The sequence below is a fragment of the Pongo abelii genome, chromosome 20 (assembly GCF_028885655.2).
Source record: "Pongo abelii isolate AG06213 chromosome 20, NHGRI_mPonAbe1-v2.0_pri, whole genome shotgun sequence".
In the NCBI taxonomy this organism is placed as follows: Eukaryota; Metazoa; Chordata; class Mammalia; order Primates; family Hominidae; genus Pongo; species Pongo abelii.
Genome location: NC_072005.2, coordinates 8,524,539 through 8,542,500, shown reverse-complemented (window position 1 = coordinate 8,542,500; position 17,962 = coordinate 8,524,539). Strand labels below are relative to the sequence as shown.

Here is a 17,962-nt window from a genome sequence, read left to right as displayed (position 1 = left end):
CCCAGGAGGTGGAGGTTGCAGTAAGCCAAGATTCTGCCACAGCACTCCAGCCTGGGCAACAGAGCAAGACTCCGTCTCAAAAAACAAAAGCAAACAGGGCCGGGTGCAGTGGCTCACACCTGTAATCCCAGCACTGGGAGGCTGAGGCGGGCGGATCACAAGGTCAGGAGATCCAGACCATCCTGGCTAACATAGTGAAACCCCATCTCTATTAAAAATTTTAAAAAATTAGCTAGGTGTGGTGGCACACGCCTGTAATCCCAGCTTATCAGGAGGCTGAGACAGGAGAATTGCTTGATCCTGGAAGGCGGAGGTTGCAGTGAGCTGAGATCGTGTCATTGCACTCCAGCCTGGGTGACAGAGCGAGACTGTGTCTCAAAAAAAAAAAAAAAAGCAAACAAACAAAAAGGGCTGGAGCTCCCATGTTCCCTCAGCCAGGGTTGCAAAAGCCCTGCTCAGAACTACAGAGGGCCCCAACCTTTGGTAGCAGCTCCAGCCCCCAACCCTGGCTGAAGTGCCCCCAGGGATCCCTGAGACAGGGCTGTTACCCTCCTGACACAGGCCCCCTGCACTGGCCCCCGATTGACCAGGTCACAGATATCCAATCTAACCTCTGACTCCCAGGGACCCCCCTGCCAGGCTGCAGCCCCCCACCCACCAATCTGAGCTATAACTTTCACCGCCCCCCGGCCTCTGATGCAAGCTGCAGCTCTCTCCTGGCTCATCTAGGTTGTAACCCCTACCTCCCCTTACCTCTGACCTGGGATACAGCCACGATCCTCTAACCTCAACTTGAACATCAGCTCTCCAGGAAGCCCGCCCCCCATCCCCTATTCTGAACTGTAGATACCCCCCAGCCAGTACTGTAGACGCTCCCTGATCCTCTCACCCCACAGCAGGCCCCAGGAAAGCCTTGACCACCTGGGCTGTAAGCACCCCACACCCACCCTCCCAGCCAGGTTTCTCAGTCCCTCACTGTCCTCAGCACTGTTCCCTCCAGGTCTCCTACGACGTCAGCGGCTTCTGCGAGAGGAACCGAGACGTTCTCTTCTCCGACCTCATAGAGCTGATGCAGACCAGTGAGCAGTGAGTGGTCCCGGGCTTGGGGACCTCCGGCTACAACCCCCCAAGGGGATGGAGGGAGGACCAAGCACCAGCCCATCTTCCCCAGAGCTGCCATCTCGCCACAAACTCTAGGGGAGTGGCTATGTGGCCAGGATGGTGTTTCTGTGGACTAGTTCTGATGTAAAAAGTAACTCCAGCACTTTGGGAGGCCGAAGTGGACAAATCACTTGAGGCCAAGAGTTTGAGACCAACCTGGGCAACATGGCAAAACCTTGTCTCTACTAAAATTATAAAAATTACCTAGACGTGGTGGCGCGCACCTGTAATTCCAGCTACTCAGAAGGCGGAGGCATGAGAATCGCTTGAACCCAGGAGGCAGAGGTTGCAATGAGCCATGATTGCGCCACTGCACTCCAGCCTGGGCGACAGAGGGAGATTCTGTCTCAAAAAAAAAAAAAAAAAAAAACCACAAAGAATGTAGTATTAGGTGTAAAGTAGTAAGACGGGGATCCTTAAAGTGTTTGACATGTGGTTCCTAGACCAGCAACCTGGGCATCCTTGGGCCTTGTTTCCAATACAAATCTCCCTAGCCAGAAGGATCACTGGAGGTCCCGAGTTTAAGACCAGCCTGGGAAACATAGCAAGACCCCTGTCTCTTAAAAAAAATTCTTTTTTTTATACTTGTCTACTCTGCCAGCAAAAATAATAATAATTAATTAATTAGCTGGGTGTGGTGGTACATGCCTATAGTCCCAGCTACTCGGGAGGCTGAGATGGAAGGATCACTTGAGCCTAGGAGGTGGAGGCTACAGTGAGCCGTGATTGCACCACTGCACTCCAGCCTTGGCAACAGACCTTATCTCTGAGGGGGAAAGAAAAGGCAGAATCTCAAACTCCACCCCAGACTTCCAGAATCAGAATCTGCATCTGATTCTGAACTATCAGAATCTGAACAATCAGGTTTAGAACCAATCAGGTTTAGAACTATCTGAATCTAACCTGATCTTTAAACCAGGATGCACCTATGCCTCCCAGGGATCCATGTGCACATTAGGGTTTCAGCAGCGCTTACCATTAAATCCACCCACTTTAAGCAGTGTCTAAATCAGTGACGTTTAGCAAATTCACAGAACTGCGCAACCATCACCACAATCCAATTTTTTTTTTTTTTTTTTTTTTTTTGAGACAGTGTCTCTTACCCTGCCGCCCAGGCTGAGGTGCAGTGGCACGATCTCTGCTCACTGCAACCTCCACCTCCTGGGTTCAAGTGATTCTCCTGCCTCAGCCTCCCGAGTAGCTGGGATTATAGACGCCCACCATCATGCCCAGCTAATTTTTGAATTTTTAGTAGAGACAGGGTTTCACCATGTTGGTCAGGCTTGTCTCAAACTCCTGACTTCAGGTGATCCGCCTGCCTCAGCCTCCCAAAGTGCTGGGATTACAGGCGTGAGCCACCACACCCAGCTTTATTAACCATTTTAAAATGTACAATTTATCCATATTGTTCCCTTTTTGTGACAAAGAAAAAATAAAGGAAATAAATAAATTAATTAATTAATTAATTAAGATAAAATAAAATGTACAATTCAGTGGCATTCAATACATTCACACATTGACTTGAGCCCAGGAGTTCCAGGCTGCAGTTCCTATGATCGCACAAATGCCCCCCAACCTGGAGGACAAAACAAGGCCCTGTCTCAAAAAACAAACAAAAAAACCAACCCTCTGCATCTCACCCATCGCAGCTCCCCTCCACATTGAGAGAATCATATTTTGCGTTGTGGCATTGAGGCTGCCCCACCCCTAGAGGAGGGCACCCCAAGGTCCAGCCATACTTCCAACTCCTCCTCTCCCCTCTCCTACCCAGGGCCTTCCTCCGGATGCTCTTCCCTGAGAAGCTGGATGGAGACAAGAAGGGGCGCCCCAGCACCGCCGGCTCCAAGATCAAGGTGGGCCTGGAGTGTAAAACGGGGAGCTGGGCCTGCGGAGGGCTGAGTTCCACCCTACCTGGGGTCGGGACTCTGTTTCTCTCATTCTAATATCTGTCTGTCCGCCAATCCTGGGGCTTCTGCCTCTGTCTGTGACATCATCTGTTCAGCAGGGTCTTCCTCCAGCTCTGGGTTTAGGGAGCTTGAACCAGCTTCTTGGAGGTCTCCATCAACTCCTTCAATGCAGAAGTGGACCATTATTCTAATACACTTTTGTTTGGTCTTTAGTCATTTAACATTTTTTAAATTTGTGGTAAAATATACATGACATAAAATTTATCATCTTAATAATATCCAATAAATTTTTTTTTTTGAGACAGAGTCTTGCTCTGTCGCCCAGGATGGAGTGCAGTGGCACGATCTGGGCCCCCTGCAACCTCCGCCTCCTGGGTTCAAGCGATTCTTCTGCCTCAGCCTCCCAAGTAGCTGGGATTACAAGCATGCACCACCACACCCAGCTAATTTTGTTTTTTTGTTGGTTTGGTTTTTTTTTTGAGACAGAGTTTCACTCTTGTTGCCTAGGCTGGAGTGCAATGGCGTGATCTCGGCTCACCACAACCTCTGCATCTTGGGTTCAAGTGATTCTCCTGCCTCAGCCTCCCGAGTAGCTGGGATTACAGGCATGCACCACCATGCCCGGCTAATTTTGTAATTTTAGTACAGATGGGGTTTCACCATGTTGGCCAGGCTGTTCTCGAACTCCCGACCTCAGGTGATCCGCCTGCCTCGGCCTCCCAAAGTGCTGGGATTACAGGTGTGAGCCACCGCGCCCAGCCTAATTTTGTATTTTCAGCAGAGACGGGGTTTCACCATGTGAGCCAGGCTGGTCTCCTGACCTCAAGTGATCCGCCCGCCTCAGCCTCCCAAAGTGCTGGGATTACAGGCGTGAGCCACTGTGCCCAGCCTATCTAATAATATTTTAACCAGTTTTAAGGTCACAGTTCAGTGGTATTAAGTGCATTCACATGGTTGTGCAACCATCACCACTACCCATCTCCAGAACTTTCTCATCTTCCCAAACTGAAACTGTGTCCCCATGAAACACTCCCTATCTGCTTTCCAAGTCCCTGGCACCCACCATTCTCTCGCTATGAATGTGACAACAACTCTAGTCTGGGCAACAAAACAAGACCCCATCTCTACAAAAAATAAATTAAAAATTAGCCAAGCATGGTAGTGCACACCTGTGGTCCCAGCTACTTGGGAGGCTGAGGCAGGAGGATCACTTGAGCCCAGGAGGTCGAGGCTGCAATGAGCCATGATTGCACCCTTGCACTCTAGCCTGGGAACAGAGTGAGACCCTGTCCCTTAAAAAAAAAGAATCAGACCGGGAGCAATGGCTCACGCCTGTAATCCCAGCACTTTCAGAGGCTGAATCGGGCAGATCACTTGAAGTCAGGATTTCAAGACCAGCCTGGCCAACATGGTGAAACCCCATCTCTACTAAAAATACAAAATTTAGCCAGCATGTGCCTGTAATCCCAGCTACTCAGGAGGCTGAGGCAGGAGAATTGCTTGAACTTGGGAGGTGGAGGTTGCAGTGAGCCGAGATCATGCCACTACACTCCAGCCTGGATGACAGAGCAAGACCCTGTCTCACATAAATAAATAAATAAATAATAAAATAAAATAAAATAAAATGCAAGCCAGGCACAGTGGCTCAAGCCTGTAATCCCAGGACTTTGGGAGGCTGAGGCAGGTGGATCACCTGAGGTCAGGAGTTGAAGACCAGCCTGGCCAACATGGTGAAACCCCGTCTCTACTAAAAAAAAAAAAAAAAAAATATATATATATATATATATATATATATATATATATATATATATATATATGGAGCTGGGTGTGCTGGCAGCTACTCGGAAGGCTGAGGTGGGAGAATCACTTGAACCCGGGAGACGGAGGTTGCAGTGAGCCGAGATCATGCCACTGCACTCCAGCCTGGCAACAGAGCGAGATTTTGTCTCCAAATAAAAATAAAAATAAAACAAAATGCAAAACCCAAGGCAAACCTCTCAGGCATACACACAGTTTCCCTACCTCCAAAGTACCTGTCTCACCCAGGCACAGTGGCTCAGACCTGTAATCCCAGCTACTCCGGAGGCTGAGGCAGTAGATTGCTTGAGCACAGGAGGCTGAGGCTACAGTGAACTATCATGCGCCACTATACTCCAGCCTGAGTGACAGAGGGAGACCCTATCTCAAAAAAAATCACCCAGCCAGGCATGGTGGCCCATGCCTGTAATCCCAACAATTTGGGAGCCAGAGGCGGATGGATCACCTGAGGTCAGGAGTTCATGACCAGCCTGACCAATATGGCAAAACCCCGTCTCTACTAAAAATTAGCCTGGTGTGGTGGCACATGCCTGTAATCCCAGCTACTTGGGAGGCTGAGGCAGAAGAATCTCTTGGATCCGGGAGGTGGAGGTTTCAGTGAGCCAAGATGGCACCATTACACTCCAGCCTGGATGACAGAGAAAAATTCCATCTCAAAACAAAATAAAACAGAACAAAACTAAAAAACAAACACCCAAGGTACCTATCTCCCCAAAGGACAAAAAGAAATGCTCTCATAAGGGCTCTGTTACTCAGTCAACAAACATTTACTGAGCACTTACTATGTGCCAAGCTAAGTGGTGAGTGCGGTATACGTGAGAGCTCCTTGTCTTGGGTTCGAGGGTCAGGCAGACACCCCATATCAGTCCCACTAGTGTGGTGTGCACTAGTGGAGGTGCACACAGACCAGGGACATCTGGCCCCTGTGGCTTATCTGTTACCAGCCCTCACCCACCCCCAGTCTCTGTCTCTTGGGACTGTATCCAGGGTGGAGAAAAGAGAGGGGCCAGAGAGTCCCATCTCGGTGCCCTCCACCCACCCCTGCCTTCGCTTCTGCCTCAGAAACAAGCCAACGACCTGGTGGCCACGCTGATGAGGTGCACACCCCACTACATCCGCTGCATCAAACCCAATGAGACCAAGAGGCCCCGAGACTGGGAGGAGAACAGGTGATCCCCCCCCAACCAATCCAAGATTCATCCCCCCCAGGCCCTGCAGTTACCCTCAGAACTGACCTAGACACCTCCCTGACCGTCCTGTAGGATGACCCAGGGACTAGCACAGCCCCTCCCACAATCCCCCACCTGCAGAACTGACCCCAGAAGGGACCATCAGGACGAGATCCCTTACCCCAGTCCCCAGGCTGACCCCCGAAGCTCCCCCAGACCACAGAACTCACCCCCCAAACTTCCCCCAGCATGAATCCAGATCCCCCCAGGTCCCCCACCTCCAGCACCTCCCACCCACCCCCAGGACTGGTGACTCCCCACCCCGAGGGTACTCAGCCTACCCTCCCCACCAGAGTCAAGCACCAGGTGGAATACCTGGGCCTGAAGGAGAACATCAGGGTGCGCAGAGCCGGCTTTGCCTACCGCCGCCAGTTCGCCAAGTTCCTGCAGAGGTGAGTAGCCCTCCATCCCCGCCCTCGCCATCCCCCTCATCAGAACGCCCAGCCAGGCCTGTCTGCTACGAGCACTCCCACACCCCAGCCCTCCGCCCCCAGGTATGCCATTCTGACCCCCGAGACGTGGCCGCGGTGGCGTGGGGACGAACGCCAGGGCGTCCAGCACCTGCTTCGGGCAGTCAACATGGAGCCCGACCAGTACCAGATGGGGAGCACCAAGGTCTTTGTCAAGAACCCAGAGTCGGTGAGTGTGTTTGAGGGACAGGTAGAGAAGGAGGGAGAGGGGAAGAGAGAGAAAGGTATAGAGACGGACTGAGAGAGACAGAGAGAGAGAGACAGAGGGAGACAGAGATTGAGAGAAAGACTGATAGATTGAGAGATTGAGAAACAGATTGAGAGAGAGAGATTGATAGAGAAATTGAGAGAGAGGTTGAGAGAGAAATTGAGAAAGTAATTGAGAGATTAATAGACTGAAAGTAAGAGACTGAGAGAGACTGAGCGAGAGATTAAGAAAGACTGCGATTGCCGGGCGCGGTGGCTCATGCCTGTAATCCCAGCACTTTGGGAGGCTGAGGAGGGCGGATTACAAGGCCAGGAGATCAAGACCATCCTGGCTAACACGGTGAAACGGTGTCTCTACTAAAAATACAAAAAAAATTAGCCGGGCATGGTGGTGGGCACCTGTGGTCCCAGCTACTCGGGAGGCTGAGGCAGGAGAATGGCTTGAACCCGGGAAGCAGAGGTTGCAGTGAGCCGAGATCATGCCACTGCACTCCAGCCTGCGTGACAGAGCGAGACTCCGTCTCAGAAAAAAAAAAAAAGAAAGACTGCGATTGAAAGATTGAGAGAGAGAGACTGAAAGAGACACTCTGGAAGAAACAGACCAAAAATTTTGACATTGAACAGAAAAAAGGCAAAATAAAACTAGCGCCAAGTCAGGTGTGGTAGCGCATGCCTATAATATCAGTGCTTTGGGAGGCTGAGGCAGGAGGATGGTTTGAAGCCAGGAGTTCGAGACCAGCCTGGGAAACATAGTGAGACCCTGTCTCTACAAAAGACAAAAAGAAAAAAGAAAAATAACTATCACCAGCAAAGACTATATAAAGTAAAATTTAATTTAGACAAAAATTTCAGTCTATAGATTTTGATTTGGAGAAGACGGACGGGGTAGAAATAATGAAATTCACAACAGCAGATGCTTAGTGGTAAACTTATAAGAACATCAACAACAAAGACAGACTGAATATTTATAAAAGAAAGAAAATGATCCTGATGAAAATAATTTTACTGACCAGGCACAGTGGCTCACACCTGTAATCCCAGCAATTTGGGAGGCTGAGGCAGGTGGATCATTTGAGGTCAGGAGTTCGAGACCAGCCTGGCCAACACGGTGAAACCCCTTCTCTATTAAAAGTACAAAAATTAGCCGGGCGTGGTGGTGCACACCTGTAATCCCAGCTACTCAGGAGGCTGAGGCAGGAGAATCACTTTAACCCAGGAGGTGGAGGTTGCAGTGAGCCAAGATCATGCCATTGCACTCTAGCCTGGGCGACAGTAATTTAATTTTAGTAAAATAAGCCGGGCACGGTGGCTCACACCTGTAATCTCAACACTTTGGGAAGCTGAGGCGGGTGGATCACGAGGTCAGGAGTTCAAGACCAGCCTGACCAACATGGTGAAACCCCGTCTCTACTACAAATACAAAAAATTAGCCAAGTGTGGTGGTGCGCACCTGTAATCCCAGCTACTCAGGAGGCTGAGGCGGGAGAATCACTTGAACCCAGGAGGGAGAGGTTGCAGTGAGCCGAGATCGCACCAATGTACTCTAGCCTGGGCAACAGAGCGAGACTCCATCTCAAAAAAAAAAAATTAGTAAAATGAAAATAGAAGAAAAGGCCAGGCGCAGTGGCTCACAACTGTAATCCCAGCACTTTGAGAGGCCAAGGTGGCGAATCACTTGAGGTTAGGAGTTCGAGACCAGCCTGGCCAACATGGGGAAACCCCATCCCTACTAAAAATACAAAATAAGCCGGGGATGGTGACATGTGCCTGTAATCCCAGCTACTCAGGAGGCTGAGGCAGGAGAATTGCTCGAACCTGGGAGGCAGAGGTTGCAGTGAGCTGAGATCACACCACTGCACTCCAGCCTGGGGCACAAAGTGAGACGCCCAAAGAAAAGAAAGAAAAGAAAGGAAAAGAAAAGAGAAAGAGAAAGAGCCAACAGTTTAACTGTGCTATATTTAAAAAGTAAACAAGAAATTAAATTAGCTTAATGGAGTTGGAGCCTTTCTCAACCAAAAATGCACTTATGTTGGGGTAAATTTTTTTTTTTTTTTAGACAGAGTCTCGCTCTGTCACCCAGGCTAAAGTGGAATGGCGCAATCTTGGCTCACTGCAACCTCCACCTTCCTGATTCAAGCAATTCTCCTGCCTCAGCCTCCCAAGTAGCTGGAATTACAGGCACCTGCCACCACACCTGGCTAATTTTCGTGTTTTTAGTAGACATGGGTTTTCACCCTGTTGGCCAGGCTGGTCTCCTGACCTCAAGTGATCTGCCCACCTCAGCCTCCCAAAGTGCTGGGATTATAGGCATAAGCCACCGCACCCAGCCCCTATTTTGATTTTCTTATGAACATGGTTTGGGGCCATCTTCAAACATTTTATCTGCCTGTTGGCCTTTGTGGCCCAGCATCCCAGGTATATTATAATAGTTTCCTGGGATGGCTGAAACAAAGTACCACAAACTCCATGGCTTAACACAACAGCAATTTATTCTCTCACAGTTCCGCAGGTCAGAAGTCCAAAATCAAGGTGTTGGCATGGCCATACTCTCTAAAGGTTTTAAAGAAGAATCTGAGGCTGAGCGCACTGGCTCACGCCTGTAATCCCGGCACTTTGGGAGGCCGAGGTGGGCGGATCATGAGGTCAGGAGATTGAGACCACCCTGGCTAACACGGTGAAACCCCGTCTCTACTAAAAAAAATACAAACAAGTTAGCCAGGCGTGGTGGCGGGTGCCTGTAGTCCCAGCTACTTGGGAGGCTGAGGCAGGAGAATGGCATGAACCCAGGAGACGGAGCTTGCAGTGAGCCGACATCGCGCCACTGCACTCCAGCCTGAGCAACAGAGCAAGACTCCGTCTCAAAAAAATTTAAAAAAAAAAAGAAGAACAAGAATCTGAGGCTGGGCACGCTGCCTCACGCCTGTAATCCCAGCACTTTGGGAGGTCAAGGCTGGTGGATTGCTTGAGCCTAGGAGTTCCAGACCAGCCTGGGCAACATGGCAAAACCCCATCTCTACCTCTCTACCAAAAAATAATAATAATAATACAATAATTAGCCGGGCATGGTGGTATGTGCCTTTAGTCCCAGCTACTTGAGCGGCTGAGGTGGGAGGATCCCTTGAGCCCAGGAGCTGAGATCACACCACTGCACTCCAGCCTGGGAAACAGAACAAGACCCTGTCTCTGAAAAAATTAAAACTATTTTGGTCAGCAGAGCGGGCAGCAAGGCTCTTAGCAGCAATGTGCTATCTATGGACTTGTGAAAGCACTCTGGGTGAAGTGCTAATTTTTCTAAATAAAGCCCAATTGTGTGTGTGTGTGTGTGTGTGTGTATATATATATACATATATACATATACATCTATATACATATATAAATATATATGTGTGTGTATGTGTGTGTGTATATATATATATATATATATATATATTTTTTTTTTTTTTTTTTCTGAGACAGGATCTCACTCTCTCTCCCAGGCTGGAGTGCAGTTGCACAATCATAGCTCACTGCAGCCTCAACCTCCTGGGCTCAAAGAATCCTCCCACCTCACCCTCTGAAATAGCTGGGACTATACATGCACGCCGTCACTCTCGGCTAATTTTTGCTTATTTTTTGTAGAGACGAGGTCTTTCTATGTTGCCCAGGCTGGTCTTGAACTCCTGGGCTCAACAATGCTCCCACCTTAGCCTCCCAAAGTGCTGGGATTAGAGGCATGAGCCGCCGCACCCGGCCTATATTTGCATTATTTCCCATCTTCATTAATTGACAATATTGTTCCTTTGATCACAGTTTCTCTTTGAATTAGGATGTTTCTCAAGCATCTGCCCTATTCCAGTTAATCGTTCTATTCTCTGACAGGCATGCTATTGTTTTTATTAGTACAGATTTACAGTATTTTAATATCCAGTAGGTTCCTCACCTTGTTCACCTGCTATTATTCCAAATGAGTAGACATTCCTCTTAGACTTTGTACTTTGACTTGCTGTAATGTAATTCATTCTCTAAGTCCCCTCTGGGTCTAGACTCTTACAACTCAAAACCCTTTTCGCTGCTTCCTGCAAAAGCTTCCTTTCTGGGCCTGCCACGGATGGCTGTGCAGGTTGTACACTGCCCAACCACACAGTTGCTAGTCACATCACAGTCCTACACATCAGATTTTCTTTTTCTTTTTTTTTGAGATGGAGTTTCATTCTTTCCTTTTTTCAGGGGTCGGGGGACTGAGTCTCACTCTGTCGCCCAGGCTGGAGTGCAGTGGCACAATCTCCGCTCACTGCAACCACCACCTCCTGGGTTCAAGCAATTCTCCTGCCTCAGCCTCCCGAGTAGCTGGGATGACAGGTGTGCGCCACCACACCTGGCTAACTTTTGTATTATTAGTAGAGAAGGGGTTTCACCATGTTGGCCAGGCTGGTCTCAAACTCTTGACGTCAGATGATCCGCCCACCTCAGCCTCCCAAAATGCTGGGATTACAGGCGTGAGCCACTGCGCCCAGCCACATTTTCATTTTTACTGTATTTTATTGGTTTTCCAAGATGCACACTGGTTCCTATTTCTACCATGTCTGACACGGGAGTGTACCTGGTGGACGGTGTATAGTAACAGTGTAAGAAACCGTGACGTCATACTGTTTCTTGCAAAAGCACACAGGTAGTAAGTGGCACAGCTGTGATCTGAAGCTAGAGACTCACTGTTATCATGTAATGCAGAAGTGTGTACCCCACATGGGGAGAGACCCACAGGGAGGTCCTGTCATTTGGAGGAAGATAAAAATTTTTCCAGCCTGGGCAACATGGCAAGACCACATCACCACAAAATTAGCTGGGCATGGTGGCTCACAGCTGTAGTCCCAGCTACTCAGGAGGCAGAGGTGGGAGGATCACTTGAACCCAAGAGGTTGAAGCTGCAGTGAGCTGTGACTGCACCACCACACTGCAGTCTGGGCGACGGAGCGAGACCCTGTCTTTTTCTTTGAGATGAAGTTTTGCTCTTGTTGCCTAGGCTGGAGTGCAATGGCACAATCTCGGCTCACCGCAACCTCCAACTCCCAGGTTCAAGTGATTCTCCTGCCTCAGCCTCCTGAGTAGCTGGTATTACAGGCATGTGCCACCATGCCCGGCTAATTTTATATTTTTAGTAAAGACGAGGTTTCTCCATGTTGATCAGGCTGGTCTGAAACTCCCGACCTCAGGTGATCTTCCCGCCTCAGCCTCCCAAAGTGCTGGGATTATAGGCATGAGCCACCAGCTTTTTTTGTTTTTGTTTTTGTTTTTTGTTTTTTTGAGATGGAGTTTCCCTCTTGTTGTCCAGGCTGGAGTGCAATGGTGCGATCTTGGCTCACTGCAACCTCCGCCTCCCGGGTTCAAGTGATTCTCCTGCCTCAGGCTCCCGAGTAGCTGGGATCACAGGCATCCACCACCAGGCCCAGCTAATTTCTTTTTGTATTTTTAGTAGAGATGGGGTTTCACTATGTTGGTCAGGCTCCTCTCAAACTCCTGACCTCAGGTGATCCACCCGCCTCGGCCTCCCGAAGTGCTAGGATTACAGGTGTGAGCCACTGGGCCTGGCCCCTTTTTCTTCTTTTCTTTTTGAACGAGTGTCACTAGAAAGACCCTGCCTCTTAAAAAAAAATTATCACATGTGTGGGGGTGGGTGAGCAAAACATGTGAGTAGGGTGAGCCCAGGGAAAACCCGGAACTGCAGCCCCTGGGGAGACACCAGGACTCACCCTTGCCCCCAACGACCCCCGCCCAGCTTTTCCTCCTGGAGGAGATGCGAGAGCGAAAGTTCGACGGCTTTGCTCGAACCATCCAGAAGGCCTGGCGGCGCCACGTGGCTGTCCGGAAGTACGAGGAGATGCGGGAGGAAGGTGAGGGGCTTCAGGTAAACGGCGCTGAGTGGGGGCACAAGGACGTGGAGGAGCTGTGTCAGGAGCTCTGCCCTCCACCCTCTGTCCCCGCAGCTTCCAACATCCTGCTGAACAAGAAGGAGCGGAGGCGCAACAGCATCAATCGGAACTTCGTCGGGGACTACCTGGGGCTGGAGGAGCGGCCCGAGCTGCGTCAGTTCCTGGGCAAGAGGGAGCGGGTGGACTTCGCCGATTCGGTCACCAAGTACGACCGCCGCTTCAAGGTGAGGCACTAGTGGGTGGCCACAGCAAGACCCTGGCTACAGCCTGGCACTCTTACCTGGCCCAGATGCACCTGCCCACAGCCAGATATCCCCCAGCCTAGATCCATCTGTTCCATCACAGGTACACCCTCACCTGGCCCACAAGCACCCGCCCACAGGCATAGATCCCCCAGCCTAGATCCATCTGTTCCATCACAGGTACACCCTCACCTGGCACAAACACACCTGTCCACAGGTATCTATCCCCCAGCCTAGATCCATCTGTTCCATCACAGGTATATCCTCACCTAGCCCAGGCACACCTACCCACAGGTATCTGTCCCCCAGCCTAGATCAATCTGTTCCATCACAGATACATCCTTACCTGGCACAGACACACCTGCCCACAGGTATACACTCAAGTATGGCAGACACAGCTGTACATCAAACATGCACTTGTAGCCCAGACACACCTGTCAGATACACCCTCACCGGGCCAGATGCATCTTTCAACAATCACACATTCATTCACCTTGTCCAGAAGCCCCAACCACAGAGCCACCCTTGCCTATCCTAGACACGCCCATCCATTAGGTACACTCTACCTTCAACCTGGAAATTAGATATACCTTCACCTGGCCCAGATACACCTGTCCACAGGTACACTCTCGCCTGGCCCAGGCAGCCTAGTCCATAGGTACATGCTGTCTACAGATACACCACCTGACCCGCGCATTCATGCTTGGCATAGACAGCTGGGCACCTCCACCAACAGACACATCCTCTTCTGCCCCAGACAGCCCTGAACCTAGGTGTACTCTAATCACCTAGCCTGGACTCTCCTGTCCACAGGTCCACCCAGACTTGGCCTGTTTACCCTCACCTGTACCTGGGCGGGCCAGGTACACACTCACTTGACCCATATCTCATGTCCCAGAGAGTCACCTAGCCCAGTAACTCACCCTACCCCACCTTAGAGAGGCCTATGTGTGGCAGGTACACACTGAGATTACCTATATACCATCTTTACCTGGATGGATAGTCTCATATGGCCTGGACACCCTCACCTACCTTGGACAAGTTTATGTGGCAGGTGCCTCCTCACATGATCTGTACAACCTCACATACCAGACATACAGTATTGGGTACCTTCACCTAATCCACCCACCTGCTTTGGACAGGTCTATGTGGCAGGTATGCCCTCTCACGTGACGTGTATACCATCACCTAAAATGTTTTCACCGAGACAGGTATCCCCACTAGACCCAGAGAACTCTGACCGCAGGCCCGCTCAACCGGCTTGCACATTCACCCTTCTACCAGGTACACCCTCACCTGCCTTCCTGTACAAACTCATAGAGTTCAGATACACACCTGCTCACTTCCTCTCATGATCCAGATACTCCTATTTACCTAACTTGTACACCCTCACCTGAACCATAATACCTTTACCTGAGCTGGCTACAGTCACATGACCCAAGTACTTTCACCTGGTCTAAGTGCTCTCGTCTGGCCCGGGAACCCATTTCCAGCAGGTGCCTTACCTACCCAGCACCTGTTCACTGACCCAAACACTCTTTTCTAGCCAACCAACCAACCAACACATTCCCATCTGACCTCGTTTCTTTTTTCGTTTTTTGTTTGTTTTTTTGAGACAGAGTTTTGCTCTTGTGTGTGTGTGCATTGAGTCAGAATCTTGTTATGTCACCAGGCTGGAGTGCAGTGGCACAACCTCAGCTCACTGCAACCTCTGCCTCCCAGGTTCAAGCGATTCTCCTGCCTCAGCCTCCCAAGTAGCTGGGACTACAGGCATGTGCCACCACGCCTGGCTAATTTTTTGAATATTTAGTAGAGATGGGGTTTCATGGTGTTAGCCAGGATGGTCTCAATCTTCTGACCTCGCGATCCGCCCACCTCAGCCTCCCAAAGTGCTGGGATTACAGGCGTGTGCCACCGCGCCCGATCTGTTATTTTTTGTTTGTTTGTTTTTGAGACAGTCTTGCTCTGTCACCCAGGCTGGAGTGCAGTGGCGGGATCTCGACTCACTGCAACTCAGCCTCCTGGGTTCAAGCGATTCTCCTGCCTCAGCCTCCTGAGTAGCTGGGACTACAGGTGCCCACCACCTCGCCCAGCTAATTTTTGTATTTTTAGTAAAGACGGGTTTCACCATCTTGGTCAGCCTGGTTTCAAACTCCTGACCTCATGATCCGCCCGCCTCGGCTTCCCAAAGTGCTGGGATTACAGGCGTGAGCCATGGTGCCCAGCCCTCCTTCTGTGTCTTCTATAACAACTCATGGCCAGGCGTGGTGGCACACACCTGTAATCCCAACCCTTTGGGAGGCCAAGGAGGACAGTTTGCTTGAGCTCAGGAGTTCAAGACCAGCCTGGGCAACAGGGCAAAACCCTGAATCTACAAAAAATACCAAAATTAGCTGGGCATGGTGGTGTGCACCTGTGGTCCCAGCTACTCAGGAGGCTGAGGCAGGTGGATCACTCAAGCCCAGGAGGGAGAGGTTGCAGTGAGCTATAATGGCACCACTGCACTCCAGCCTGAGCGACAGAGACCCTGTCTACAAAACAGACGACTCATACACCTTCACCTGGAGGGCTCCCACCTTCCTCACCTGACCTGCCAGCACCACTCCTCTGCCTGGGGTGGATGCTCTGTGGCCAGGCTGGCCAGGCTACAGGCATCGGCCTCTAATCCTGCATCCCCACAGCCCATCAAGCGGGACTTGATCCTGACGCCCAAGTGTGTGTATGTGATTGGGCGAGAGAAAGTGAAGAAGGGACCTGAGAAGGGCCAGGTGTGTGAAGTCTTGAAGAAGAAGCTGGACATCCAGGCTCTGCGGGGAGTCTCCCTCAGGTGAAGCCAGGTCCCTACCTGCCGCAGAGTCACTCTCACCTGTCCCCTGGCTGCCCTCATTCTAGTGACCCCATCTGTTACCCTGACAATCTTACCTGGTGCCATGCCTGTAGCCCTCTCTTGGTCCCACCTGTCATGTTCACCTGCCTCCTATGCTCATGATCCTTAGGTGCCAAAAGCTTCTGTCCTGCACCTTACCCTCTTACTAGACCTCACCTGGCCCTCTTCTGTAACCACCTCTTCCACTCCTTGCCACATCCCCCTTTTTCTCCTACCTGGTCACCCCTGACTTGGCCCTTAACTGACCCTTCCCTAAATCCACCTTCAACCACCTTCATCTGTCACTCTCACCTGTCGCCCTCACCTGTGTCCCACCTGACGCTCTCACCCGCCCCTCCCCAGCACGCGACAGGACGACTTCTTCATCCTCCAAGAGGACGCCGCCGACAGCTTCCTGGAGAGCGTCTTCAAGACCGAGTTTGTCAGCCTTCTGTGCAAGCGCTTCGAGGAGGCGACGCGGAGGCCCCTGCCCCTCACCTTCAGCGACACGTACGGCCCCGCCAACCCCAGCACCACCTCGGGGTGGTCTCGGCGCGGCGCACCCTCTCCCGCCCCACAGACCCGGCCGAACTGCGCTTCGGCCCCGGCCCCGGCCCCGGCCCCGGCCCCGCCCCTGCCCCGGACCAGCGACAGTGGGGTGGAGCGGGGGAACCTGGCCAGCGCCCCCAAGTTTTCTTCTCTCCCCATAGACTACAGTTTCGGGTGAAGAAGGAGGGCTGGGGCGGTGGCGGCACCCGCAGCGTCACCTTTGCCCGCGGCTTCGGCGACTTGGCAGTGCTCAAGGTTGGCGGTCGGACCCTCACGGTCAGCGTGGGCGATGGGCTGCCCAAGAGCTCCAGTGAGTCTGCGCGGAACTAGGGCAGAGGGGGCGGGGCAAGAGAGCGGACCAATGAAGGGCTCAGGGACGGGGGAGGGGCGGGGCCAGCGAGGCTGGTTAAGAGTGGACGAAGGCCAGGAAGGGGAGGGTCTACAGAGAGAGGGAGAGAGAGACTCTTTTTGAGTTTTTTTGTTTTGTTTTGTTTTTGAGACGGAGTCTCATTCTGTCGCCCAGGCTGGAGTGCAGTGGCACGATCTTGGCTCACCGCAACCTCCGCCACTCGGGTTCAAGCGATTCTCCTGCCTCAGCCTCCCGAGTAGCTGGGATTACAGGCGCCTGCCACCGCGCCCAGCTAATTTTTGTAGTTTTAGTAGAGACGGGGTTTCACCATCTTGGCCAGACTCGTCTTGAACTCATGACCTCATGATCCACCCGCCTCGGCCTCCCAAAGTGCTGGGATTACAGGCGTGAGCCACTACCCCCGGCCAGAGAGAGAGACTTTTAAAGAAAGGCCGCAACCAATTAGTGGGCGTGAAATGTGGAGGAGGGACGTGGCCATGGAGGAAACCAATCAAAACAGTAGGGCGGGGCCAGCAGGCTGGACCAGAGTGGGCAACAGCAAGGAAGGGGCGGGTCTAGAGAGAGAGAAAGACTGTTAAGGAGAAGACACGACCAATGCGGGGGCGAGAAATGTAGAGGGGTGCGGCCAGAGCGGCGACCCTGGAACCGGGTACTGATGAAGGAGTGTCCTAAAGTGGGCGGGCCCAAAGAGCAAGGCCAGTGAGGTGTTGGGCCCTTGGGGGCGAGGCCAATTAGTGGGCGGAGCCAGTGTACCTGTACCTAAGGGGCGGTGCTAATGGGAAAGCCTGAGGGGGCGGGGTGCGGCGGAGCCTTAGAATGGACTAGACTTGTGGGCGGGGTAAAGAGCGTGGTCTGTCTGTCACTCAAATCCCTGACACTCTTCTTTCAGAGCCTACGCGGAAGGGAATGGCCAAGGGAAAACCTCGGAGGTCGTCCCAGGCCCCTACCCGGGCGGCCCGTGCGCCCCCCAGAGGTGAGGAGCTGCGTCCCTTGCTATCTTCCCTTGTCTGTTGTGGGTCCCATGGCCTAAGCCAGACCTTCAGCAAACGAAATCTAACAAACACAGTTTACCACTCACTTCTCTGTCCAGAACTCTCCAAAGCTCCACATCTCCGGCAGAATAAAGGCTAAACTTAGTTTGGCATTCAGAGCCCTTCAAAACCCAAACCCGGCTAACCACTGACATCTTCTCTCCTCCTACCCTACACTCCTGCCCTGTAAACTACATCTTTTTTTT

General features: G+C 51.6%; 1 protein-coding gene across 1 annotated transcript in view; it reads left to right on the top strand.

The window, feature by feature from the left end:
* The window catches only part of MYO1F (myosin IF), a 59,372-nt gene that overhangs the window by 37,303 nt on the left and 4,107 nt on the right, over window positions 1-17,962 (top strand). The window contains exons 15-25 of the mRNA XM_024238289.3: window positions 1,001-1,086; window positions 2,933-3,014; window positions 5,949-6,055; window positions 6,409-6,507; window positions 6,610-6,754; window positions 12,545-12,659; window positions 12,753-12,922; window positions 15,622-15,767; window positions 16,170-16,316; window positions 16,517-16,665; window positions 17,615-17,698. Of these exons, the coding sequence (XP_024094057.2) occupies window positions 1,001-1,086; window positions 2,933-3,014; window positions 5,949-6,055; window positions 6,409-6,507; window positions 6,610-6,754; window positions 12,545-12,659; window positions 12,753-12,922; window positions 15,622-15,767; window positions 16,170-16,316; window positions 16,517-16,665; window positions 17,615-17,698 (1,330 nt within the window). The remainder of the gene's footprint in view (window positions 1-1,000; window positions 1,087-2,932; window positions 3,015-5,948; window positions 6,056-6,408; window positions 6,508-6,609; window positions 6,755-12,544; window positions 12,660-12,752; window positions 12,923-15,621; window positions 15,768-16,169; window positions 16,317-16,516; window positions 16,666-17,614; window positions 17,699-17,962) is intronic.